General features: G+C 36.4%; 2 protein-coding genes across 3 annotated transcripts in view; one reads left to right on the top strand and one right to left on the bottom strand.

Moving 5' to 3' along the window:
- Positions 1-2,435: 2,435 nt before the first annotated feature.
- Positions 2,436-15,059, top strand: LOC128219089 (uncharacterized). Its single transcript, XM_052926908.1, has 3 exons — positions 2,436-2,490; positions 3,957-4,645; positions 13,942-15,059. Exons 1-3 carry the CDS (start codon positions 2,467-2,469, stop codon positions 14,654-14,656), a joined length of 1,428 nt encoding a protein of 475 aa, XP_052782868.1. The 5' UTR covers positions 2,436-2,466; the 3' UTR covers positions 14,657-15,059.
- Positions 15,060-18,595: 3,536 nt separating this feature from the next.
- The window catches only part of LOC128219923 (long-chain-fatty-acid--CoA ligase 4-like), a 33,660-nt gene continuing 24,259 nt past the window's right edge, over positions 18,596-27,996 (bottom strand). For both annotated transcript variants that reach the window (XM_052928100.1, XM_052928101.1), the window contains 8 exons: positions 27,510-27,646; positions 27,129-27,268; positions 25,031-25,203; positions 24,499-24,573; positions 23,928-24,116; positions 22,155-22,279; positions 20,459-20,609; positions 18,596-20,214 (listed from right to left, as the gene is read on the bottom strand). In XM_052928100.1, coding sequence (XP_052784060.1) covers positions 20,054-20,214; positions 20,459-20,609; positions 22,155-22,279; positions 23,928-24,116; positions 24,499-24,573; positions 25,031-25,203; positions 27,129-27,268; positions 27,510-27,646 — 1,151 coding nt within the window. In that variant the 3' untranslated portion in view covers positions 18,596-20,053. The remainder of the gene's footprint in view (positions 20,215-20,458; positions 20,610-22,154; positions 22,280-23,927; positions 24,117-24,498; positions 24,574-25,030; positions 25,204-27,128; positions 27,269-27,509; positions 27,647-27,996) is intronic.

The following is a 27,996-nucleotide window of genomic DNA, read 5'->3' as shown; positions in this document are numbered from 1 at the left end:
CAATTTTAAGATCTACTTATCTGAGGTGTGAGAAGATCCCAGAAAGTGGAATGCATTACATTTCTTGACAAAAATAGCACTTTCAAACACAACAGTTTGGTCCCAAAACCATCGCCGTATTTTATATGAAAAACAGGTTCGATTAGTCCCACCAAAACTTTCTCAATCTAATAGACTGTGGCAGGCTCTCCGGTTTTACTGTGTGACGTCCTAGCGCCTGTGCATCTGTGACAGGCTCTCCAGTTTTATTGTGTGACGTCCTAGCGCCTGTGCATCTATGACAGGCTCTCCAGTGTTACTGTGTGACGTCCTAGCGCCTGTAAATCTGTGACAGGCTCTCCAGTGTCACTGTGTGACGTCCTAGCGCCTGTGCATCTATGACAGGCTCTCCAGTGTCACTGTGTGACGTCCTAGCGCCTGTACATCTGTGACAGGCTCTCCAGTGTTACTATGTGACGTCCTAGCGCCTGTGCATCTGTAAGCGTTATGACCAATAATGCCAATTTTCCAGGTTTTTCAACTTAACCTGGACTTAAATGAGATTTTAAGCATCAAATGGTGCAGCTCTACACATCTTTGCACATATAAGTTATCAAAATCACTTGTTCACCAAATTTGGATTTTTAATGTGCTTAAAGGAAATATACAATAAAAAACCCATTTAACATTGAAATACAAAACCGCCTTCCAATGCCATGAACATTTAGTCCAAGGCAACCTTTATTGAGTCATTGCGATAGTTGAAAATCGTTACAGACACGAGATCCTGTAACCTAATTAGTAACAGGACCGAATAATTTCACGACATAACATAACGCATTATTGATATTGTAGGGCTTTTATAATGCTTGTTTAATACGTCTATACTACGTTTTATAACACATCTAAATCATCTAATCAATCCCGATAGAGAACGATCTAATCACAATCAAGAGACTCATCATTTATTTACTTGCTTTTTGGCTTTTCTAAACAATGTCTTCGTCTAAATGGTCGTCATTTTGTACAGGTGCGCGCACTTGTTCACCAAGATAGCCGGAACTGGAAACTAAGTCACGTATCCGGTACGCTCTATACTGAAGGAGTCGTTTCTGGCAACATAAATTTTGAAACACATCAATTTTAACAAATTTCATTGGCTTTTTATCGCCAATTTATACCTTGATCCACTAAAATACAGCCTATTAACCATTTCAAATCAATATCCAAGTCGTAAACAAAAAAACAACTGATACCTCCATTACATTTCGCTACATTCCGACGCCAAACTTCCAAAATGTGAAGGAGTTTTAGTAATACCGAATTTGACTACCGGCAATTGCAATGATAATCTAATCAAATGAACTTGTATGGATACCATGGTTGTTCATTAACTAACATTTCCTGAAAAACCAGCTAACATTTTATATGCTTAAAACCACTGATTTCACTGATAAATTATCGTTTGATTTCGACTTCCGACACAACAAACTCACTTCGGACATTTGTGGTCATACCTACAGACTGGGGCATTCCCCCGGTCATACCTACAGACTGGGGCATTCCCCCGGTCACACCTACAGACTGGGGCATTCCCCCGGTCATGCCTACAGACTGGGGCATTCCCCCGGTCACATCTACAGACTGGGCATTCCCCCGGTCATACCTACACACTAGGGCATTCCCCCACTCTAAAAACGTCCTCAAATGTTTTAGATTTTCTTTCACAACTCACATGTCAGTCGCCATTTTGTCAATTCTGAACGATTGGTTGTAATGCTACTATACACTATTAAAACGACTTTTTCCTGACTTGTTTTCTAAAATAGTTTTGTTTTCGATTTGAAACTTCCTTAACAAAACAATCAAAAACAGCAAAACATGGACCAAAGTAAGGGAAAACATCCTAACCTGAATACCGAGAGGTTACAGAAGAACAATAGTAAACAATAACATGGACAAAACATTTGAACTTATGAAGAAACGTAGCAATTTGTGTGGCGAAACAATTGTAGCTTCTAGCCCATATAGTCTATCACTCGGATTAGGACAAAGATCCTAATCTCAGTGATTTCAATATTTCCTTTTGTATAGTAAGCGATTTCAGGTCGTATAAAATTCACCTTTCCAGCTTTAATAACGCCAAATCTGTATGTATTTAATACGATCGTATTCTCATTTTTCAATTGTCAATACTAATAGCTACCAAAGGAGATTTGTACCACATGATTATTGGATTTGCCCGCTGAATTTAGAAACAGAACATTGACAGGCGTCAAAATTAAATATTGGAGTTGTTAATGAGGGAAACGTAGACTTTCATTTCATTCACGGTGTAAAAAAAAGATATTGAAAATTGGTTTCAAGACAAATTAGATCGAGCATTGTGTATTTTAAACCTCAAAGATTTATTTTCGATACAGTCGTTTGGTTTTAGATGAAAAGTTTCGCCCTTGTTTGTGTTTTGACTTATTTGTGAACATTAACATGACGGTGTCTTCGTCATCTAAGGTAGGAGCTTTATAACTGTTTTACTTCTATTGTTTTAGCAAATAAGCATGAAAGAAACAGTAATCTACTGTTGTATTGCGAGCATGATCAATTTTTACATGGGGAGATGTATGCTTGTTTAAATTATGGGTCAATTATGGTTACAGCTCGTCTGGTTCTTTCACATTCACGTGTGGAAAGCACGGCCACTAAGGACGTTTGACGTGCCTTCCGGGGGAAATGGTGAGGCCGGGAATCGAACCTGTGGTCCTTGGGTTCACTGTCAATATCTTACAACTAGACCGAGGTTCCAATCGATTTTCAGATTGTCAGATTGTCATATATCAAAATATGACGGTTTCACCTGTTATAATAAAACGAGCTTAAACTGATTTAGAATAATACATAATTGTCACAAAATAAAAAGCATACATGATAATCTTATAATATTTCAGTACGCCAATTTATTTTTGGGAGCAGATTTCAAATTAAATTAGCTTAGTCAGCACATAATCCATTGCATCATTCTTGGTTAAAACCCGAATAACATTAATACCACACATCTATATCGAGTGTAATAATGCAGTCAAAATATCTTAAAACCTACACAACACCGTCTTGTCGACCCCGCTTGTGGTGAGCGAGACTTAGTTGTCACAATGGCGGTTCCTTGCAAGTGCGTGCGCCCGTGCGTCCGTACTTCCGTCCGAATTGAACTTTAGTCCGGCCTGTATCTTGGCCATGCATTTTAAGATTTTCAATAAACTTGCCATGAAGGTTCACCATGATGAAGTGGCGTGTTGCACAAAACACATTGGACTGCACATCAAAGGTCAGGGTCACGCTAAGGTCAAACATCGAAATGATCCTTGTCCGGGCTGTATCTTGACCATGTTTTATAGGACTTTCAAAACAACTTGCCATGAAGGTTCACCATTATAAGGTGATGTGTCGCGCACAAGACCCAGATCTGTACCTCAAAGATCAAGGTCACACCTAGAGGGTTAAATCTCAAAATGACTACTGTTGATAGGCATGTCTGGACTGAGCCTTATCTGGGCTGTTTCTTGCATAATAGGATACTCAAACACATGCCGTGGAGGCACACTTAGCCGAGGCGTAGTTTCGCATTCAAACGTATTGTTTAGCTCCATGTAAGGATGTGTTGCAGCTGCATAGAAGCGCATCATGTTCGTGTCAAGAGCTCTTTCAACAGGCACGATATGTCGCAATTTGGCGTCTAGTTTGTTTCCGTTTGTTAACAGTGAACCTGTTTAAGAGTAAAGTACAGGAAAACTAAATGTTTGCAGTCATTTAACTTCTTGTTTATAATACACAGATGCATTAAACAGTAAGTTTCATTCGAGGCTTTGGCTGTTGTTTAGCGTATCGCCTATATGACCGCGTTCATTGTCAACTATCTTACATGTTAAATTCATTATGAATTTGCTTAAATCCTTCTATGGTTGTAACTGATCTTATTTCAGGTGGCCCTACACCTGTATCTAAACAACCCGACTGGCCTCCTAAGTGCGCTCGTCCCCAACTATACAGTGAACCAAACCAAGCCCATGGGTACAGATTCCATCCATAACAGACCTATGGTTCCACATCCCAGCCCCGGGAACCAAGTGACCAATACCAGTGGTGCTGATGTGGGCAGTCATGAGCGTCGTAAAATTGAGAAAGTGAAAGAGAATGAGGCTCAATGTCAATGTCTTAAAAAGTCCTTTAAGCAAAAGTTTGATGAAGATATGACTGCAATGATGTCTGCAAATGACCAAAATAAAAAATATTCCAGTGGAAATTGGCTGAAACATGACGCATCTGGAAGTAATAACACTCATATACCGGCAGAATTTGGTACGGCAACGAAATCGAGCGCTTCCGAAGTGGGATACAGTAGTCATAGCCCCGTGTTTTATAACAAGTCCCCACGTGCGCCTGGCGGCCCCTGCAACAGTCATAGTGTCCCCGCTCTGGGGTTCACGTGGTCCCTAAACACGGAGCGGCCGGGTCACACCTCCCCACAACGGAAGCCGCCGCCGAACGCCCTCCTGGAAAAGCTTGGTCGCCTAAAACTAGATGATCCAATCGGCGTCGTGAAACTGAAGCGGAGAAAGGTCCACCCGGCCTTCTACAACATCAACAAAATGAGACTGAAGTATAAGGATTCGTAAGTAGCAGTATGTAACAGTATAATGGCTGATTCCAGCCATCTCTTCCTGGCGTGTGGTCGTGTCGTCAGAGCCACCATCACGCCAGAACTATTGATAAGGTGGGGACGGCATCCCCTCCACCCCGAATGCGATATAATTTTAGGTTTTACATAAGATGTAAGCGTTTGTCAGTACCCTCCCCCACCCCCCCGTCCCCCGCAAGAAAGAAATGGCTTATATTAGCCGTAACTTGTACATTTAGGTGCATTCAATTCATATTCTTTCTAACATATTTTCATGACAAAATTAAGGAGGTCCCCCACCCCCACTCTCACCGCCGTAGGAATTGCTAGTGTATTTGCCTATATTTATCGTTTCAGCGTGTAAGTGTGTTTGAATGCGCCGACGTGCCAGAACGTTAACACGTTACTTAGGTTTGACGTCCTAGACGCCATTATGTTGCGGTTCTGTTCAAAATAGTTAAACATAGTGCGCCAATACGGAAAATATAGGATGTGTCACTCATCTTTTAAGGCTTAAGTTACTAAATTGTAATGAAGATCACGTATAACGTTCTACCTAATACCTATAATTTATCATTGATTCAGAGTGTAACTTTTTATAGCTGTTATTTGTAAGTCTGACGGTTCTTGGTACTTTTCATATTTATTTTTAATTGTTTGTTTTAATTAAGGTAGGTAATCCTTGAATATTTACAAGCTGCTTGTTGTGTGGTTAGGTCACTTATCAATTCGGGCACCTCATTTTAACAAGCAGGAAGGCGACGTGTAGCACGGCCAATGCCGTCGGTAGAGTGTGTTAGTGATCTGGTGATATAGGTGTCCGCCTCCCAGGCAAGGGCTTGTGTGTCCTTCCCAACCCGGAGTACAATCTAATGGCCTCCCAAAATGGACACCAATACTGGTTTCTGTCCAGGAAACGACTCGAGCGGGGTTCTATAATCGGTCAGCTTTGGTCACATTTGAGCTTTATACCGAAATGATCATTTAAATAGGTTTAAAATAGTATATATATATATATATATATATATATATATTGATGTGGACAAAACTGTTTTGGTTTCATATCGCAAACTATGGAAGGGTATTTAAGTAAAAAATCAATTCATATAAATGAATTATTCTTGTATGTAAATTACATTAATACTATGGTAAATTTATATTCTATCATTACTGCTAACATGCGCATTCATACTATTGTTAAGCACATTTAGAGATGTTACTACATCTTAGTTACAAATAGCTGCCATATATGATATTCATATAAATGTATTATTCTTGTATGTAAATTACATTGATATTATGGTAAATCTTTGTTCTATCATTACTGCTTACATGTGCATTCATACAAATGTTACGCACATTTAGAGATTTTACTACTTCTTAATTCCAAATTGCTGCCATATATTAGAAACTTGTTAATTTTAGATTTTATCTACAGACTGACAAATGTCTGCTGACTTCTGCCTAATAACTGCTTGCGTGAATCTGAACGAATAGTTTATTTATAATTCAAATTAATAAGTTAAGGTTATGCTAAGCGAAAACATCCAGTACTATAACACAGCCAGCAAGCAGTAGACAACAAGCATTTGTATAAATCCGTGACGAAGCTAAATTCATATAAAGCTGGGGACCATTATCTTCGGTTGTTTCAGTGATTCGCAAGGTGCGCACCGGTGTTACCTGAAAAAAATACCACGGCAAATTCCTACCGCGAGGAGCGTGTTCCCTCTGGTCGGCCCAGTTATCTATCCTAAATTATGATCGGACCTGCTTGAGGCCATCAGAATTATTAATGTCGTTCATCTTTGTCGTGATATTTTTTTTTTACTTTTATGTTATAAAAGGAAAGGAAATATTACTATATTATAGTATATTCCATACTTTTTTAGGAGTCTATCATGAACTATTTTAATGCAACGTTTATAAATACGTTGAAACTGTTGTCTATCACAGATTATTTAGCTTGACGAAATAGGCTATTGAGCAAACAGATTTTAGGCTTAAAAGTATCACCTTTATGAAACTGTTGTCCGCATCTCAATAATATGTACCTTTTAATACGAAGTTGTTAGTGTCTATCAAAGAAATATTTTAATTGATATTTATGTATGTCATACAAAAATAACCCTATCATATACCATTTCTTTTATGGACATTTGAAGGTACATATTAACAAAATCAATTGATATATTTTATTTTTTGCATCAAATATGTTCTTTGATAATATAAAGAAAAGTACATTGATCAAACAAGTGTAAGTGAGAAAGAAATAGAATTGGCTTCAATTGCCAATCAATAATTTCTGCTCACAGTCTGCAGTCTATCACAGATCAATGAGCAATTGCAATGACCAACAGTTAACACAAACGCTTCCGTGGGAGGGGGGATGGCACACCCGGCACATGCCCCATCACTAAAGTCTTCAAAGTTTGCATTCTATCTCAAAGGAGTGGAAATTAATAAACTACACCTTTCAAATGCCATCATGTGCAGGCGATGTGAACTCATAAAAACAACAAATTCAAACAGCGCAACCTCCTTTAATTATGTCCTCTTGATGTTTCTTCATCCGTATATAAACAACAGTTTCCACGTCTTCCAACAATTTCCAATACTGGTGAAAATGTATCCATCATCCGTGTGATATTTGTTGAAAACAAGAAAAGCATACATGCCATAAAACTGAGAAAAAAGTTATTTTCTCCAGTCTTGTAGCAGAACGCAATCCTTGAACATGTGCAAGATATGCCATGAAGTCAATATCACCACTACTTGAAGGCCACCGATGTGTTATGTTCACTTGTATGTCTTTCTGATGTCTTCACAAATTGCTTACGTCTAGCGGACCCTTGGGGGGAGGGGTACGCCCCTTAGGTATGTCCTCTCTTGGGGAGCGGAGTACGCCCCTTAGGTATGCCCTTTCTTGGGGAGCGGAGTACGCCCCTTAGGTATGCCCTTTCTTGGGGAGCGGAGTACACCCCTTAGGTATGCCCTCTCTAACGTCTATTCCTGAACTCTCCCCTGCTTTTAAGATAAACTTTCATAACCAGTATCACTTATTACCTTATTATTATAATAAAATTCATTAAACTTATCTTGAAGCCATATGATGGCAGATAAACAATGGTTAAAGTTAAATGAACAGTAATGTTCATTTCTATTTTTTTTATTGATAAGATTAATCCCAGTATGAAAGATTCATTTTATATTAGAAAATAAATAAAATATATATGTTTAGCAAAGACAATTAAGAAAACCATGTTTTATGATAGACAATATTTTTTTATGTAAATGATAAATAAGAAAAAATATTCTTATTGTTTATCATGAAATATATATTTCTTATTGTCTATCATGAAAAATATTTCTTACTGTCTATCAAGAATTGTTTTTATTATTGCCTATCATGAAATATCTTTCTAACTGTCTATCATAAATATTATCATATTTTATGATAGACAATAAGATTTTCTTTTTTAATATTTCTTATTGTCTATCATGAAAAATATTTCTTATGGTCTATCATGAATTATTTTTATTATTGTCTATCATGAAATATTTTTCTGTCTATCATAAATTTTAATACATATGTTTAAATTAAATATTTCTTATTGTCTATCATGAATTTTTTTCTTACTGTCTATCAGGAATTATTTTCATTATTATCTATCATGAAATATTTTTCTTACTGTCTATCATAAATTTTAATAAATATATTTTATGATAGACAATACGAAAACAAATTATACATAATTACAGTAAAGCAAAAACCATGATTGACTGTAAGAAACTTACTACTTGTGTTTTCATGTAATTATAGGACAAATAAGAAAAATATAAATAATTCTTATTGTCTATCATAAATTTAAAAAACAACAACATATTTTACGATAGATAATAAGAAAAAATCTGGATATAAAACAGATAAGGCCTGTAAATATGAAAATTTGTTCATGCTCAAGTCAATCGTATGATCAAACTTCAAAAGATTAAAACAGTAAAATGCTTAATGTTTTACTGATTTTCAATATTCCAACTCATTTTAGCTCAAGTTAGGCTCTTCCCATCTTTAATTTAGACAAGAGACATAGTGGTCCTACATCGCTCAACTTATTAAAGGGTTACAAAAGAACCATTGCAAATAATCTTTGTGAAATAGCCACCTCAGGACCGCTAAGACACACAAGGACATGCAAAGACACCTCAACTTTAAGGGAAAGCTACTTTAAAGCACTGTACTAGGTATTAAGCAGTTAAGAACTAAAAAAAAATATCACATAAAATCATTTTTACCGGTTAAAATCGTTTTTGTTTGTAATAATTACAAAAATGTAGAAAGGGCTCAAAGTCTCAACCAAATGTTCCCCTTTGTCTTTACTGGTTTAGAATGTCTATTTCTATGTTATTAACCTTGCCGGATCAAGTAGAAATTGATCTTATTAACCCTTATTAACCCTACCCTGGCCCTAAATCCTAGTGGTTATTTAGGTTTGTCGTCGACCAATTAACTGTTAGTGTTTCTTATGAAACAGTACCTCTCATGGCACTCATAATATGCATGGACTATTTAACACTATTAAAACACGTTATTTAGATTTTGACGGACTAAAACATTATAATTGATGTCTTTCAGTACATATTTTAAAGCTTTGAAATAGATTACCCACTACTGTTAGTGTCTTTGTGTCCTAGCTTGTGTGTCTTGGCGGTATTTACCAATAATAGTTGAGCTAAATTTTGCCCCCTCCATTTGTGATTTCTTGGTTAGATATTTAATTATTTTTCCAGTAATGCATATATACCTGGTGATGATTGAACCCGTGACACTAGAAATCCTGCTCTCTACCGCTAACTGAGCTAGCTGGGGACCTCAGAGTAAACAGTGGCTCAGTTAGTAACGGCATGAATTTACATAATTTCAAAGACTTCTCTGCCCCTAAACCAGCCCTTTTAACGATTTTTGATATTTCATGTTGCTGGTGTAGGGTCAGAGGAATTTCTATAGTGAAAATGTGGGACTCTCCTCCCCCTCGCAGGAGAGGAACTTAAACCACTATATCTTTGTAAAACATCATTTAATAAACATTTTATCACTATGCATCTGTTATCTAGATATTATTGAACCTATCTGAACAGAAAAAAATGTTTTGTACACCTCAGATATGTTGTGGTAAAGGTTACAGCAAATATGTATGGCATAAGTACATTTATACATGAGGCATTTGATTTGTCAGATAACTCTGAATTGGATTGCCTCTAACTAAGACCTAATGGTTTAAAAAACAAAAGTTAAAGTTCAGATAGGTTAATAAATATATTGATAATATATTTGTAACATTGAAATATTAATCCAATGCATGGTTACAGAGATATATTGATTTAAGTTCCTCTCCTGCGAGGGGGAGCAAAGTTCCACATTTTCACTATAGAAATTCCTCTGACCCTACACCAGCCACATAAAATATCAAAAATCGTAAAAAGAGCTGGTTTAGGGGCAGAGTAGACTCAGATTAGGTAAGGGGGGCCAGTCTTGCAAGTTAGACGTGGGTTCAAATCATTGTCCTACACTAGGTATATCTCCATAAAAGTACAATTTACGTCTAAACAGAACTTTATACCGATCGGTTAGTGCAAAACTAAAATTGATTATAAGATTTGCAATGACCAGACAATGTCGATTTCCCTTGAACACGGTAGAACGATTTTGCTTCTTCAGATTTTTAAATTTATATAGAAACTGTGAGATAAATAGTCATTGTTCCAGTTTGCGATGAGTCATTTAACGTGTACAACCCAATTTGTAAAACATTAAAACTTTCGCACAAGTTGCAAGTAAAACATTAAAACTTTCTCACAAGTTGCAAGTCCAATGTATCCGGATTGACGTATCCGAATTGCATGCTTGCGGTCGACAAATATAAACTTCTATTTGGACAAATATATACTCCTGATTAAGACGTAAGAATGTTGCGGCTTGTTTAATGTAATTTTTCAATGTACAATGTATGTTTATTGATATTTACCTCATACGACGTGTATATAATATGTGTTGTTTTGTTATCGTCGTTGTTCATCGTATTATCTGGGGCTGTAGGAATCGGGTAATGTTTATCCATGCACCGTCTCGTCACGGAAAATCCCGAAGTTATGAAGATGCTTGACAGAGTGACCTCCCGTTTATAGCAATTTGCGCTAGAATTTTGTTTTTTTATTACTGGTTCCCTTCCATATCTCGAATAACACAATGCACAATGCTTTGTGCGTTATGAGTGCTTATATTGCAAAAATCAGAACATTGAATTTGTGTATTTCTAATTGATATAAGGTAGAAGTGGAATTTTAACATTAGAATCTACATGTTGAAGGAAAGTTTGATTATGCTGCATGCAGAAGTAATGAAGCAACACAATGAACTCGCTCAATTACATGCACGAATAAGACGGTTATTATTTACACGCAATAGCATGCATAAACATCTTGGTAATAATAATAGAATGTCGATTTACCATTTGAGACTATGCAGTTGTCACTAGTATGAATACACATGTCACTAGTATGAATACACATGTTAGCAGTCATGATAGAATATAAATTTACCATAATATTAATGTAATTTACATACAAGAATAATGCATGTACATGAATTGATTTTTTACTTAAATACCCTTCCATACAAACAGCTATATTATCTTCCTCTTGACATTGGTAAATACATTGTAAACTCTCTCAAGGTGCGCGCGTTTTAAACCTTTAGACATTTACTTTTTACGATAAGTACTTAAACATACTTAAGATACGAATTAACTCAGTGAATAGTATCTCTCCAAATGTAAACGGTATGTTATCAATAACAAAAGATGCTTGCTAAGATTTGAAAGTTTATTAATGTTGAACTAAGGATTAAGAAAGTCAATATCGCTCAATTGATATAAATATACATAGAGAGCAAGAGAAGAGAGAACGAGATCTATGTATGGAATAAGTTAATGAAATATGATTGAAAGTATTCATATTTTGGTATTCAATCAATTGAAGCACAACTTGACAAAATATGTTAAAAATCATGATCTGATCCCATATTACTTCACACATAGTTGAGACTTACAGCTGTAACTTTGAATTTGTTTGACACATCAGTGACTAAGGAATAAAAACATCTCAAATAATCTAGCAAATGCTGCACGTAAGGTTGGTAACAGTAGTCTTGTAGTTCGAGCAATGTGTGTGTATGAAAACTATGTAACTGTAAATGCAAATGGCGATCCATTTACAGTCGTAGAGATGACATTACTATATAGACTATGACCAGCATAATAGAACAAAACAGGTCTTGGGTTCAAGCCCCACCAGAAACTCGACCTTTCGGCCTCTAGACACAATAACAAGCTGGTTTCACCTCAGGAAATGGACTCGAGAGTGTTTCATATCAACTTACAGCTGTTTTCACCGCACATTTCACAATTTACCCTTTTCACCAATTTCACGAATCGATTTTCATACCCAAGCACATTTTTTCACAAAAGTTGTACATTTTTGTTTTGCATGTCACACAATTGGAAGTTTTGTGACTAGAGAAAAGGTGGTTCGCTTTTATATTCTTCCATCTGCCCGCCTGTACTTTTTTGTCTTTTAAGTTACTTTGTCATACGTCCAATGGCTTGACTTTTACACTGGTATAGTATATCTATACAATTTGATTTGCAGTTACAAGTGTGTAGAAATCACAACAAAAAGACCATGTCTTTCTTTTGGCAATACTTCCTAAATATTCATTACAACAGTATACTTGCTATCCACTCATTTATAACCGAGGTGAATAACTCGGGACGAGAAATGAACATTTTAATAAATGCTTAAAAAAGTTTTAGTATAAATAATAATAATAATGTTCATTGTGTTGAATTGTATTTGTTTATACATTATATTTCCATCGTATTGGCATTAAAAATCCCGTGGAAGCTGTAGGGCGGGGCGGAGGCTGAGCCGGGTACACCGCCCGCACGTGGTGATGCACTCAAATACCATGCGATATGCTTTAGGTCAAGATCACAACTACGTGTTAAATTTGGCTTTTTTCTTGATTTCGTTTAAATATGTTTTATATCGACTAAATCCCAACAGCAACCTAAGCACACGCACAAAGTCTAGGGGAATGTTTAAATAAAAAGTTTTACAGCTGGAATAAGTGTGATCACATTTTTCAAGTGATAGTGTGGTCTAACAAAGCTGTCTCCACAAACGAGCTGAAATAAAAGGCTTTTCACCAAATATATTTATCCCATTGTGTATCGATTCTCCTTACTGTCGCGTTTCACAGTGCCTTTTTCAATCAATATGTGCAGCGTTTATTAAAAAAGGCCAGCTCGTGTATCAGCTTTGAGCTCATTCTTTTACCTCATTTTGACATTAATATGCCCTTCAATATTCTCTCGGACTTTGTGAATAGACAGACGTAAGGAATCTTATGGGGTTTTTTTATCACGCGAAGATTTAATTTGCGTAACCGTATACCTTCTGATATATGTGTAATACCTTATTGCTATTCAGAGATTCGATAGAAAAACACTTATTTAAACTAAAAGGTTAAAAGCTTTTGATTTTAATGCCAATTTTGTAGTCTTTACTTGATATACTTGTTACGAAAATATGGATCGTGAATATAAAAGGTTCATTTGATTAAGTATTTGAAATGAAAGGAAGGACAATATTTGTGGAAAGCGTTAAGGATAAGCAGACATGGATTGTGCATGGTAATTGAGATCCTTGGTGTAACTATTAGAAGTGATCACTCTAGATGTACAGTATATATTTCTAGTGATATTTTTGCCGTAATGAAGAAAATACTGATATAATACTTAAATAGAGGATTTATCGGATCATAACAATGTGCGAAAGAGAGATATTTCCAGGCAACACCTACAATGATTCGAAAGTAGTGTTCATAAGAAGCAAAGCTTATCGACGTTTGGCTGAAACAACCACACATATTGATTCATGAATCCATTCTCCAATGATTTCTGACATAAGGGACTAATCGAGTGTGCACTGTTTTGCATGTAACATTTGATTGATCCGACATGGAGTAATTATATAAGGACAAATGACACAATGATGATAGCCAGAAGGTTCGTGCAGGTTATAAAAATGCCTTGTTTAAGAAGCAACACCCCACATTTCATTTCGTGTCATGAATGCATATTAAAAACAAGCTAAAATAAACGGCTTATATCTCTTCCAAAAATAATTATATTTTTATATATAACATAAATGTATGTTGTTTGTTTCAGGCAGCGACGTTCAAATGAGCGTCTCCATGAATGGCTAGACGAGTACACGGTGGTGAGCGAGCGGCAGCAGGCGTATTTGGCGCGCATCGACCAGCTGCGACGGGGGCTGCAGCAGAGGGACGACCAGCACGTCATAGATACTGTGGAGCGCATGCGGCGGGGGCCGCCATACAAACACCGCCGCAAGTTCCCGTTATACTCGCTTACTCGCCTCGAAGAAAGCACCGGAAGCCAGGGTCCGTCACCGTTCCCAAGCCGCCCATCCGGACAGCCGATTGAAAACGGCAATATATCGGAGGGAGCAACAAAGGCGGCCCCCACTATGATTAAAATCGGGCCGCGAACGCACCCGAGGAAGTTGGCGCCGATTGTTAAACGTGTAAAAACTAACAAATATGATAAAACGTTAGTAGTTGAGAATGTAGATGGGCGTGAGGAGGCGCATGTGCATGAAGACACGCCGCGGCCAGAGATGGCGAAAATGAAAACTGAATATGAACCTTTTGAATCGATCGCTAAGAGAAATAGACTTAATTTGACTTCATATCTAAACTCATCACTTAGCCACCGCCGCCAACACAAGCGACGTCCGGTGAACATGTCCACGGTTACTGTCATAGATGAAAGATCAGAACTGGAGGAAAGCAGTAACATCAGTCCGGACATTTCTTCCAAGAAAATAGTGCCGCTTGTAAAAGGCGGAAAACAAAGATAGAGGAATAAAAATGTACTCGGCAAAAGTCATGCGACAACGCGTTCAAACACATCGATATTTCAAAACAAATATTTATAAGTCATAAGTGTAAGTCGTTTTAAAAAAAATGCAAAACGTACCCTGAATATTCATTATTGCATCACAGCATCCAAACATGCTTGGTATGGGTAAGTGTCTAACATTTACTAACTTTACGCTTTTTTAATATAAACACAGCCTAGCCAAATTTCAAGAGTTTACCAAAACTGTGATAACATTTTATTTGACATATATGTGATCATCTTAATATTAAACAGAACCGCCAAATCAGAAATATTTCAGTCATTTATGTGACGTTGGTATGATGTATGCAACGTTTGTTCAGTAATAGCGTGGAAAAACAACAATATATTTTAAAATACTACGTCGAACTCTTACTTGCTCGGTTTACACATGAATTAAGAATGACAGCTCTGTTATAAATGGTATGGATCAAGATCCACCCAAGAACTTGCAGAAAACAACTTCTGGTTAGCCATTGCCGTAACACACCGGACACGCACGTTGGCTGTTCATCTTTTCATTCAGGATTGAAACGATGAATCAGTTGAAAGTCAGCTGATCTAGCGTAGAAACAATTCATACCCAAAACCCTTTAAACATAGCGTTAACCACTGGACAGAGCGAAACAAATCTGTTCGGTTTATAACCGTATTGTTTGTCCGGCTACCTGTCATACTTATTAACTGACGTCAACCGACGTTCATGTCAACGTCATGAATGCATATAGGTGCCCCGTTCTTATCTGTTTTATTGTTGTTGTCATTAAGGTGACCTAAGTGCAACCATTAGTTTGATTACGTATATTTTTTGAATTAAACTTCACAAAGAGAGCGTTTTTTTGGTGACTTTGCATGTCTTACCCTATGTGTTTAGGAAGAATAAAAAAGTAAGTAATTTAAGGTTAAATAAGTTAGAATTTGGTACCACAGTAACTGGATTAAAATCACCTTTATCTAATACAAGACAAGAAAAAAATCAGACTTACAATACACGTATTTTTTCAGAAAAACCTGGGACCAATAACAAATCCCGCTCCAGTTAAAACCATGTCGCTAGACTTTATTGCCGAGTATGTTTTTTTATATTAACAAACAGTGGGTCGATTTCTTTATTAAGTTTATCGACAGCGACCAAGGATCGAGTGTTATATTTCGATATATATTCGCCTGGAATCGAGCATGTCATTTCAAAACCCGCTCACTGTTGTACAAGTACGTTTTGTTGCACTTGAGTTTACACATAGTGCCAATGAACTACATCACATGGCCTCGCCTCGTTTCGCACGTGTTCACTCTAGAGTTGAGTATACAGGGTCAGTGTTGCACTGTTGTTTAGCAATAAATCATGAAATGCGTTTGTTCCCTCATATAAATGTACATGACATTATACATGAATGATTTGGAAGACAAAATGGCATTAATAGAACGTTCACTATTTTACTATATCGAAATCGGATGTATTCGCATTTAATAAAACCTTCGCAAAATAGTTAGGCAAAAACCAATCAAATGTACGTGTTTCACAACAATTGTAGACACAGTGACGTGACCAGTAATTTTAGAATAATAATAATAAAATCATTTTCGGCAATACAAGATTCAAGTCTTGACTTGGCTGCACAGAAAAGATTGTACCTATTTCAAACCACAGTCATCGTACATTCAGAAAACAAAAGCTGTGAGTTTGCGCTTTGGCCACAACCAAGAGAATCTGGTGGTCCTACATGTATATCACTAACCCGAGTACACTGAATGAGACTCATGTTCAAATATATTATTTTAGGTTACTTAAATTTGCACGTGTCTTCAACACAATAAAAACTCAAGTGTTACTGAACTGATCTAGTTACCTACTTTCCCATCCGAGATCTTAAAGCGTGGTGTCTAGAGTATAAACAGATCATTTGTTAACGACAGACGACGGATAACCCGTCCACATGTGTACCACAATACCTCACCACGAGAAGTGAGAAATTCGTGCCCATTAATAAAGGTAAAAATACTGCTAGTGTCTCTGTGGTCACCAACATAGTATCATATCATTTTAACAGGTCAGTATTGCGAAATGCAGCAGTAACGTTTGATACCTAAAAATCAGTTTCGATTCGATTTAAAGCAGTCCCGAAATGGTCTTTATATATGATGCACCGCATTGTATCGTCAATATAATAAGAGATATGATTAAAAAACATTGTTTTCTTAGTATTGTTTTTATCACATTTGGCTCTTAAAAATAAATTAGAGTGCCTCTAGTTCGGTTTGAATCGACAAAGCCTTTGGCATCTCCAAAACTGAAGGTAAAACGAGCAAAACTGGCAGAGATTTCAGGTTTTTGCTGATACATGCCAGGGGCGTAGCTAGCACTTTAACCATGTAGATTCATAATTGTGCTAGAGGGGTTCGGGGGACATTCCCCCTCGGTTAATTTTGAAAACAATTGCTTTCTGGTCATTCTGATGTGCTTTATATAGTACTGGAAAATGGACAGTTTTAGAATCACGTAATCAAGTACGTCTACTGCAACTTTGGCTGATGTTTTAAATGTCAGAATATTGTGCACTCAGCCGCGTACTCGCGTATAGGCAGCTACGCGCCTTGATGTACTGTCTAAACTTGAATGAATTCGTGGTCTAAGATATATTACATTTTTTCATTTTAAAAGCTGGACTCTCATAGATTAACCGTTTTTCCAACTTTTTTTTATTTTTTTGTATTGGCATTAGCAAATGTTTGCGTATATGTCTGCAAACCAGTGTTGAAAGACAGTTGACAAAGATCAAATCGCAGATTTTCACATTTTCATTCCAAAATTCATGTTTTATGGCTTAAACCGTTACTAACGGTTTAAGAAAAAAACATTAAATATCAATTTTGGAGAGGAAATATGAACATCTGTGATCTGATCTATTGTCATCAGTCTTTTATTACTGGATGTCAGATATTTTTGCAAAAACTGCTCGTTCCAATACAAAAAAAAATAATGTCAAAACGTTCAATCAGTGAGAGTGCAGCTTTGAGCATTGGAATCCTTTCTTAATTACAAAACTTATTATGAACAATACTTGATTCAACGCACAATTATTCTCAAGAATTATGGCTACTGAAAAAAACATTGCCAAGCACGTATGTCAATGTTTCAATTAAGCGATTATAACCGTTTGAACAAAATGTAAATACTAATGCCATTATACCAATATTGTAGTTCCTTCACTTTGTATCATCAATGTCACACTTAACCATACTACAGATCATATAACTTATTGCATTTTTAAGGCTGGAGGCCTTTAACTACAAATACACACTATGGTATTGCTATTATTATTATTTCTATGTAATAGTTATTGACTAGTTTTGCTTTACTCAACAATTAGCAAACAATTCGGCAGCCGGGCATAAGCAAGGTGCCGCTCAGCTGCTGAATAGATTAATAAATTAATTAGTAGAGCAAAAATAAATAACTTACTCTTACTGAGTGTGACCGCGAATCCCCTATACTAGACTTGTAAAATACCCACTTAATAAAATTTGATTAACTTTGATAAATTTAGCGGTGTTTTCTTCGGAGAGTTTTGCAATAGATTGACAGTGAATCCTTCTGGTGATCCGGTGACGGATCCATGAGCATACATCCCCAATATTGGTACTGGAATAAACTCCGCTTATACCATGACCCTTGGACAAGAAAACATTAACTCCCCCGGTCTCCTGGCTATCTACCAAAACAAGCTGCATTGAACATCAATGGTGGTAACAGCCAATAAGTAGTATGCCAACTCAGTGGGAATGAGGAGGAATATTTAAAATGAAACAAAAAAACAGCACGATAAAGCAAATATTTCTGAACAGGTTTCTGATGAATTCTTTTGATGGGTCTAATCCAGAAGCTTAGACAACCATACACAATCTCATATTCCTTTTATTATAGATGACAATATTTATGACAAAATAATATTAAAGCAGTTTATTATGCTACAAAAATCTGGAGTAATAAAACTACGTATACAATAGATATTATTTTTAACATGATCATCAGGTGTTATTATTTATGTAAATCCGATCCTATTCATAAACATCATGTGATCTCTACTTGTGCAATAACGGGTCAATGGCACTATAAATTGGGGGAAATGAAACTTTATAAAACATAGTATCTAATACTAAAACTTGATTTTGTCACTATCTGCCTGTTTAAAATATTTACAACATCATTCTTGCTATATGAGTTTCACTACAATGAATGCCAAAATGCCTCACAAGAATACCTAGTATTCAATGTACACTACATCAAAACAATCATACATCAAGGGCAACATTTGAGCAACACTAACAGAACAATACCCCACATTTACAGGAATTGTACAATCATTATACGCATTTATAAACAACTTTTAGTTCTACAGGTAACATGTTAAGACCAGAGAAATAGATTCCAATTAAAGCACAAATATTGGGACATTAGACGCTAACAATAACATGGCACAAAAACTAACAAAGTATCATTACTGCAAAAACTGTTCTACATTTGTTCTTTATAAGCATATTACCTACTGTACACAGTCATAATAGCATGGGTAAGGCAAAGTTCACATGTTTAATAGATCCTGTGTGTCAATAATGCATTTCAATTGTGAAAACTTGGAATGCTGTTGTATTACTTGAATATACCATCTGGAAGGACTCCACGCGTACTTTGACCAGCCCAATTGAGTTCATATCCCCGATAATGACATCAACCCCGCAATTCATTCCTTATATTTACACCAATAGTTCATTATTTAATTCAAGAAACGTTAAAAAAATACTTCATTTCATTTCGGATTACCATTCAGTATCCGTTCTTTCCTATTCTGTAAATAGTACGACCCGACTGTTACCGGAAACATTTTTTTTTTTCAAATGACGTCACAATAACGCAGGAAAATATCAACCACTTGAAATCACTTTTAAACGTAAAATTAAAACACTTTTGGTAACAAAACGTTTTAAAATATAATAACTTAGCACTTTCTAAAATGTTGATTTATATTTTACGAGACCTGATGACACAATACAAACAATAACAAGATCAAATTTGCATGTATATTGTTATGCGATGAATTGCGATCCGAACATATCCGAAGATGTTGCGTTCATCAATTGATGAACGCAATTGCCGAAAGGCAGTTCATTTAAGGAATGGAAGTTGAGGTGTAAATATATGCTATTTAACTTTAAATACAGTATAAATTTCCATTTTTTCTTGTCATGTTTTTATCATGTCATGACAATTTAAGTCTAAAAATATTTAAGTTATTATATATTATAATTTAATAACAATACTCTTCATACAGCAAAAGCAAAAGTTCAGTTGATAAGACTAGTCCACATTTGAATACATCCTTTGTAGACTGGGTTTGTATTTTTCTTCTATGACTTTCCTCTTCAGTTTGAATGCATCTGTAACCAGTCCAGTATCTGGCATCCATACTTCTGTTACCAGTTTCAACTTGGCTGGGATTTCAAACTTTTCCAATTTGGCTGAAAAAATGCATTAATATTTTATGAAATAATGAAATAAATAGTTTTTAGCAGAGATGACAAATAACTATTAAATAACTTACTTATTAAATGAGCTATACACTGTTTGTATATATGATATCTTAACAATATTAAGAAGATAACTCCCTTTTTATCAGAGCCTGATCTGAAATACCAAACAAGAAAGGAACATTTGAAATGACTTAACCCAAGAAATATACAAAACAGTATGTAACAAACTAACATTTTCTGCCAGTGTCCATGAGTTGTTTCAGGACAGCCTGTTCAATCTTTGAGTTGGTACACATATCCTCAAACTCGAGATCCCTCAGCCCCAGATTCGTGGCTAGTTCACCGAGGGCCTTGTGGTTTGGCACCACCAATGCAATGCAGGACTGCAACCACACAATTGTTAGCATTTCAAGTAAATGTGTGTAGGATTGATTTTTTTATTTTACTACTTAAAATGAAAGGTACATGTAGATCAATGATAAGAACTTCCCCTTCAAAATGGTCTTTCCAGACTTTTTAAAATGCCATATTGTTAACATAATAAAGCTTTCACCCTGAAATGACAACAAAATTTCTCAACAAAGCACACATTGGTACAAAGTTGAATAAGAAACAGTCAACAACTTGATACCACTGTACAATTATTAAACAAGAGCTGTAGTAAGACAGCACAGTCGACTATGCCGCTTTGACTTAGAAGTGAATACAATAATGATGTATGTGCCTGTCCAAAGCAATAAAAAAAATCAAATCAAAAAGAAAACAGTAACCATAACTCTCAGGGGCCAAAAACACAATATCATTAAAGGTCTCTATAAACTCTTTATATATACCAATTTTGCTCGCAATATGTCGACCATTACTTAAGAAAAGTTAAGTTATTCAATACCAACCATTTTCCTATTAATAGTAACTTTGACCTTGACCTTGATCCTAGGGGCCTCAAATGCAATCCCATGAAAGGTCTCCATAAACTCTTCCTATATACCAAGTTTGGTCACTATATGTCAAACCTAGCTAAAATTATTCGATACATAAGGTGACTTTGACGCTGCCCTCCCACCAGCCCACCAAAACAATGACGCAAGTCATTCTAATAACTTGTTTTCCCTTTGTGAAAATCTGGTTAAGAATTTAAAAATGTGCCTGTTAAAGGAAATAAAAATAAAATTTAAAAAAAGTCAATCAAGGGCCATAATTTGTATTTAGGGTTTAAATGGAGTTATCTAACCTTATTGTAAGAAGGTCGTCAGTACCTGTGCAAAGTATCAAGTCAATTGAATGAAGGGTAGACAAGTTTTTTTTATTAAAATCCTAACTTGCCCTACAACTTCAAACTACCCTAAAACTTTAACCTAAGTTCCTAAGTCGATCAGGGGCCATAACTTGTATCATGGATAGTATGGAGTTATGTAACCTCATTGTGTGATGGTCCTGAACAACTATGTGAAGTATTAAGTCAATTAAATGAAAGGTATAGAAGTTATTAATAAATATCCCAACCTGTCCTGAAACTTTAACCTAAGTTCCGAAGTCAATCAGGGGCCATAATTTGTATAAAGGATAATATTGAGTTATCTAACCTCATTACATGATGGCCCTGAACAAATGTGTGAAGTATTAAGTGAATTGAAGGAAAGGTATTGGACTTCCCAACTTGCCCTTAAACTTTAACCTAAGTTCCTAAGTCAATCAGGGGCCATAACTTGTATTAAGGATAGTATGGAGTTATGTAACCTCATTGTGTGATGGTCCTGAACAACTGTGTGAAGTATTAAGTGAAATGAAGAAAGGGTATTGGACTTATAAGAGAAAATCCCAACTTGCCCTAAAACTTTAACCGGATGCTGACACCCGACGCCACGCTGGGGCGAGTAGTATAGCCCTCCTTATTCTTTAAATAGTTGAGCTAAAAATGGCATACATACATTTTGACTGCTGTTTGCATGCACACATATTTGGTCAACAAGGGGACTCATTTTCAACGCAGTCTCAACCCTACTGAGGGATATGTACTCGCCATGTTGTAACTTTACCAAGTCCTTCTTGCGATCTAAAATAAAAACAAAAGAGTTTTGCACTTCATAGCAAGAAAAACATAATAAAAATACACATATAATTTTGATAAGAATTATCTACATGTTTTTTTGGCTATATGCTGCCATTATAGGCAAACTGATTTTGATATCAGACCTAATAAATTTATTGACATCTAAATAAAGGTAATTTTAGTTCCTTACATGGAAAATTTGAACAGAATCTTATCAGAATGACTGCAAAAGAAGTGCAGGACAATAATGGACGTAGATCTCTAACCTGATTTTCTGAGACTGAAATAGGCAAGCACTTTAAATAAACTTTGAAGAATTTACCTAAGGAATTCTGGTTTCAGTCAAGAATCTGCCATAGTCATATAGGGAATATAGCCTCAACCCCTAGCAGGCATGCTTGTTAACTGATGACAATGGCATGAAATATGTTGGCAGCGGGTCAACCAAAGAACTTTCCTGTGACATTTATTACAATAGGGCCATCACTTTCTGACAAGATATATTGCTTTTTGTAACAATGAAAAACGACTCGAGTGTTTTTTGAAAAAAATATGTTAAAGATAAAACATTGCCATCCTTTGTGTTCCTTGTGGTCAACAACCCCTTGGGCCCATGTTCATAACTTGCCCTGTCCACTTAGTGCCATGATTATATCCAGCCCTACCCCTGGGGGGCCATGTTCATTCCTTGTCCCGTCCACTCAGTGCCATGTTTATACCCTACCCTGACCCAAGGGGCCATGTTCATTCCTTGCCCCGTCAACTCAGTGCCATGTTAATACCCTGCCCTGAACCCTGGGGGCCATGTTCATTCCTTGCCGCATCCACTCAGTGCCATGTTTATACCCTGCCCTGACCCCTGGGGGCCATGTTTATTCCTTGCCCGGTCCACTCAGTGCCATGTTTATACCCTGCCCTGACCCCTGGGGTCCATGTTCATTCCTTGCCACATCCACTCAGTGCCATGTTTATACCCTACCCTGACCCCTATGGGCCATGTTCATTCCTTGCCCGGTCCACTCAGTGCCATGTTTATACCCTGCTCTGACCCCTGGGGCCATGTTCATTCCTTGCCGCATCCACTCAGTGCCATGTTTATACCCTGCCCTGACCCCTGTGGTCGATGTTCATTCCTTGCCTGCTCCACTCAGTGCCATGTTCATATCCAGCCCTGACCCCTGGGGGCCATGTTCTATTCTTGCCGCATCCACACAGTGCCATGTTTATACCCTGCCCTGACCCCTGGATGCAATGTTGAATCCTTGCCGTGTCGACTCAGTGCCATGTTTGTACCCTGCCCTGACGCAAGGGACCATGTTTATTGACAAATTAAAATCAGCTTGGCTAACTTTTATTGATTTCAAAGATTATCTCTTCTCTTTCTGTTGCCTTGAGTTCTGCATTGAATACATTGGGACTAACCATCAAGAAGAATGGTAAGTGTTCGAGTGCTTTAGGAGAAGCAACTGTTTATGACAAAAACAAAATATGACAAACTTCTCAAATTCCTTAATCCTCCCCAAAGCACTGCTTAACAACATACACTTTTTTGTTAATGATAAGACAGGTAAACTTGGTCTGATTTATAAATAAATATAAATGAAAATAACCAACATAACTAAGATGATATATATTTCTAACAATATCCTACCAATGACCCTGAGACTGCCATCATGTTCAAACTGTCCTATGTCGCCAGTACAGAAGTAGTTAAGGCCATCAATGACTATAAAGTCAGCCTTTGTCTGCTCTTCATTTTGGTAGTAGCCCTGGACAACATTCCCCCCACCTACCAGGATCTCCCCTCTAGGGTATGGCTTGTCTCCAGTGGTGTAGTTGCCTGAAGGTTACACAAAACCAAATAAACAGAATCAGATATTCCCCCAACCCGCCCCTTCAATAATTGTAACACATCATGTTCTATTTCTTCAATTGGTTGTCTGGATAGTTCACTGTCCCGAAGATATCCCTGGTTTAATACTTCCCAATAAAAGTTCCCAGCCTTGGCATGTGTCAGTATGGTTGGTGATCACCAACACCACACTCTCGTGTCAACAAGTGCAACTTATTATGAGAAAGTAAATAAAACATTCTTCACCATTGTGTTTATAATTATTAAGCTTAAAAATAAGAATAAAAACAATTAAGGATGCCCCCATTAAAATAAGAGTCTGGTCAAGTTGCTGCATAAATCAGTGGAATGAGGTGTTACAGTATGTTACCTTCTGTCCAGTCCCGTAGCCTGATCTCACAGCAGGTTAGCGGTGGCCCCACACGCCCTGTGCTCGTGTCTCCAACTGAAGGCATCATAAACATTAATATCAACTCAAATTAAATAAAGCATTCAACTATGTTTTGTTCAGTATTTCCAGGTTTGAAAGCATTGAGAAGTGGCAGTCAAAGATAAGTCCACCCCAATTTTGAACAACAGGAACATCAAAAGACTGCTAGCAACAGATGTAAAAGTATCACACAGCAAAACTCCTGAATATGAACATCTTTGGAAAATATAAGGTATGTTGGTGTGCCGTTCGTATGATTGACAGCCTTCAATAAGGTCAACTGTGAATGCCAATGCTGCGAGGTGACATCAAACAAGTTTGAAAGTGTTAAAGTTCAAGTTAGGGCAGTATAACATGACCTCATCTATAATTGCAAAATTGCAACATGTTTAACTTTTAATGTTTAACTGATTCACAAGCTCAATTGCATAGTTTACATGTAACTCAACAGAAATATATCCACCAATCTCACCATCCGTGACTGTGCCTGCCCCACATGTCTCTGAGAGGCCGTACCCCTGCAGAACAGGGCAGCAGAAGCAGATGTTCATGAAGCGCTGGGTCTTCTCTGACAGGGGGGCCCCGCCACTCAACATCATACGGATCTCACCTCCCAGCAACTCTCTGATCTTACTGAACAACAATCTGGGAAAAGGAAAAGCACAGCATAAAGAAACTAATGTCCACTCTGAAAAGGAGCATGTCAAAAGAAATGAAATGTAAAGTGAACACATTAGAACTGAGTTTATAGGGAAAAAGCAGGTGGATTCAGCAATGCAGCAAAATGTTGCAATTTTTCATAAAACTCATTCCAAAATGTTTAGACTCACAGTCAAACAGCATTCAATTAAAGTAAATCACAGTGAAATGGGAGATCAGTTTCCAAGAATGAGTCCAACAGCTATATTTTTTACATAAAATATTTTTTATGAGTACTCTCTTAAAAGTACGAGTTGAGTTCATTTGTTTTGAGTAATTGACAAACCAGGATGGAAATTGAAAAATGTCATTTATTCAATTTAAATGACGTATATGGTTACAAACGAACAATATACATGGCCGAAACAAAGTTGGAGGTAAATAAAACGCCCTCCAATAGAACATATCAAATAATACAAAATGCATTATGTAAGACAAATGGTAAAATAACAGTATAGCAAAGGTAAGATAACATTATAGCATTTTGCTAAACATATAATAGTAAAATAAATAATAGTAAACAGATAACAGTAAAATAATATGAACACAAACAGGCATGGCGTATAAGCAAATATGGAAAGGACCTTATTAGGTATGATACGGTAAAAACGTACTGGCCTATATAGTGGGTGAGGTAGGGTGGGATTAAAAGCTTATGAAAATACTGCGTAAATAGGGTTAGCATAAATTATTTGTGAAATTATTGCATTGTAAAATCAGCGAAATGAGACGGTTAACTAATACCATCAAAATTGTAAACTCGGTACTAATAATTTCCTGCATAACGAGTTATATCCCTTGAAAGTATCATAAATAAATTTATTTCTTAGGCAATAAATTAAATTTTATGAGTACTCTCTTAAAAGTATGAGTTGAGTTCATTTGTTTCGAGTGATTGATAAACCAGGATGGAAATTGAAAAATGTCATTTATTCACATTAAATGACGTATATCATTACAAACCAACAATATACAAAGTTGGAGGTAAATAAAACGCCATAAGAAAAAATATGTTATATTTTATAATTATCTAAATTTTACTAACTGTTTTTATAAAAATCAAAGCACAATGGGAAATAACTATGTAGTCAATTTTGCTATATATATATATATATAAATATATATATATATATATATATATATATAATTGAACTATCCTGCAAACGAGAAACAACACAACGAAACCAGCTTTTCGATGATTTTGATATTCAGTTTCAACCTTTTTTTTCTATTTAAAGTCATAAAGTCACAGTGACCTTGACCTTGACCCTAGGCCCCCAAACACAATCATATGAAAGTCCTCCATAAACATTTCCTACATACCAAGTTTGGTCACAATATGTTAACTCTAAACTAATGTCATTCAGTTTCAACCATTTTTCTATTTTTAGTAACTCTAACATTGAGCCTTAGGGCCCCAAATACAATCCCATCAATAATCTTATAGTTTGATGGTCCTGAATAAATGTGTGAAAGATGAAGTGAACTAAATGAAGCAGGTATTGGACTTTAATATAAAAATACCATCTAGCCCTTAAACTTTAGCAAGACGCCGATGCTGGGAAGAGTAGTATAGCATTCCTTATTCTTCAAAAAGACACAAACAGTAGGTCTCCCTTCGATAAAAGGGAATACATAATGATGTCAGGGTGACATTAGTAGAAAGTTATATCAAGCCATAAATATGACAATATCTTTAAATTACAGTGAACAAATGTATTGATCCGACATGTTCAATGGTTTATAAATTATTCAGAAAAGAAAAGTGGGCAGATGGACAGTGGAGGTTGTTAATATAGACCGTATCGAGAAACTTATGTGAAGGGAATAATACATTGAATACAATCACTAAAGAAGTGAAAACTACATACTTGTCAAACAATGGCGTCTCATATCCCTTCTCCAGGGAGTTTCTCTTGTAGTCATACGCGAACATGAACAAGGCCTTCTGGAAAGGTCCACTGGAGTTGACACGGTCCCATACAGCCTTGTACAGCCGGTCCATTATCACCTAGGGGGAAAGTGACAACTATATGATAGGGCATACTCCATTTCAAACATTGCTATCCTACATGGTTGATCTACCGGTATCTTATAACATGCAGCCCAGTAATGATGTGAAATTAGTTTATTTTCTTCGCAATTTTAAGACTGCTATGAATATTAAAGAGTTAAATATGATATTTCATGAAGTGTGAGAAGCTCTGCCAGGTATCTGTTAATATGAAAGGTGTGGAATAGAGGGAACATACAGGTACTGCTGCCATGAGTGTAGGGCGGAGAACAGAGATGTCTCCCTGGCTGCCCTTCTTGATCTTGCTGGACTGGTCAGTGAGTGTTAGGGGGGATGAATAGCCAATAGCCACACCATGGGACAGGGATGCAGTCTCTGTGAATAACAAACAATTGTTATGATAACATGCTGTAAGGAATATATAAGATGTTTCATGAAATAAGCTTAATGTATATGTGATTTAGCAATTGATTGCGAGTGGTCAGGGCAATTAGTCTCCACTCAAGTCCTTAATGCTCCTCGACATGTTTGCAGTTTCACACTTATATGTTGTACTCAAAATAGTTCCACACCTTAAAGTAAACATTTTTTGAATAACTGTCATTTGTTATCACTTTTTGTGTCAGCAAATGTTCTGTAAACCAACATTGTATTTTCCCTAGATTTGGTTGCTTCTCATAATTTGTGACTGGGATTATAAATATGAGTCTGATCTGTATTATTTA

Source organism: Mya arenaria, chromosome 15 (genome assembly GCF_026914265.1).
Source record: "Mya arenaria isolate MELC-2E11 chromosome 15, ASM2691426v1".
In the NCBI taxonomy this organism is placed as follows: Eukaryota; Metazoa; Mollusca; class Bivalvia; order Myida; family Myidae; genus Mya; species Mya arenaria.
Note: the sequence above shows the minus strand (reverse complement) of the source record. Positions and strands in the feature narration are given on the sequence as shown.

Coding starts and splice junctions, on each gene's coding strand:
- LOC128219089 (XM_052926908.1), top strand. CDS start 2,467: ATGACGGTGTCTTCGTCATCTAAG. Junction 2,491..3,956: donor CGGTGTCTTCGTCATCTAAG/GTAGGAGCTTTA, acceptor ATCTTATTTCAG/GTGGCCCTACACCTGTATCT. Junction 4,646..13,941: donor AGACTGAAGTATAAGGATTC/GTAAGTAGCAGT, acceptor TGTTTGTTTCAG/GCAGCGACGTTCAAATGAGC.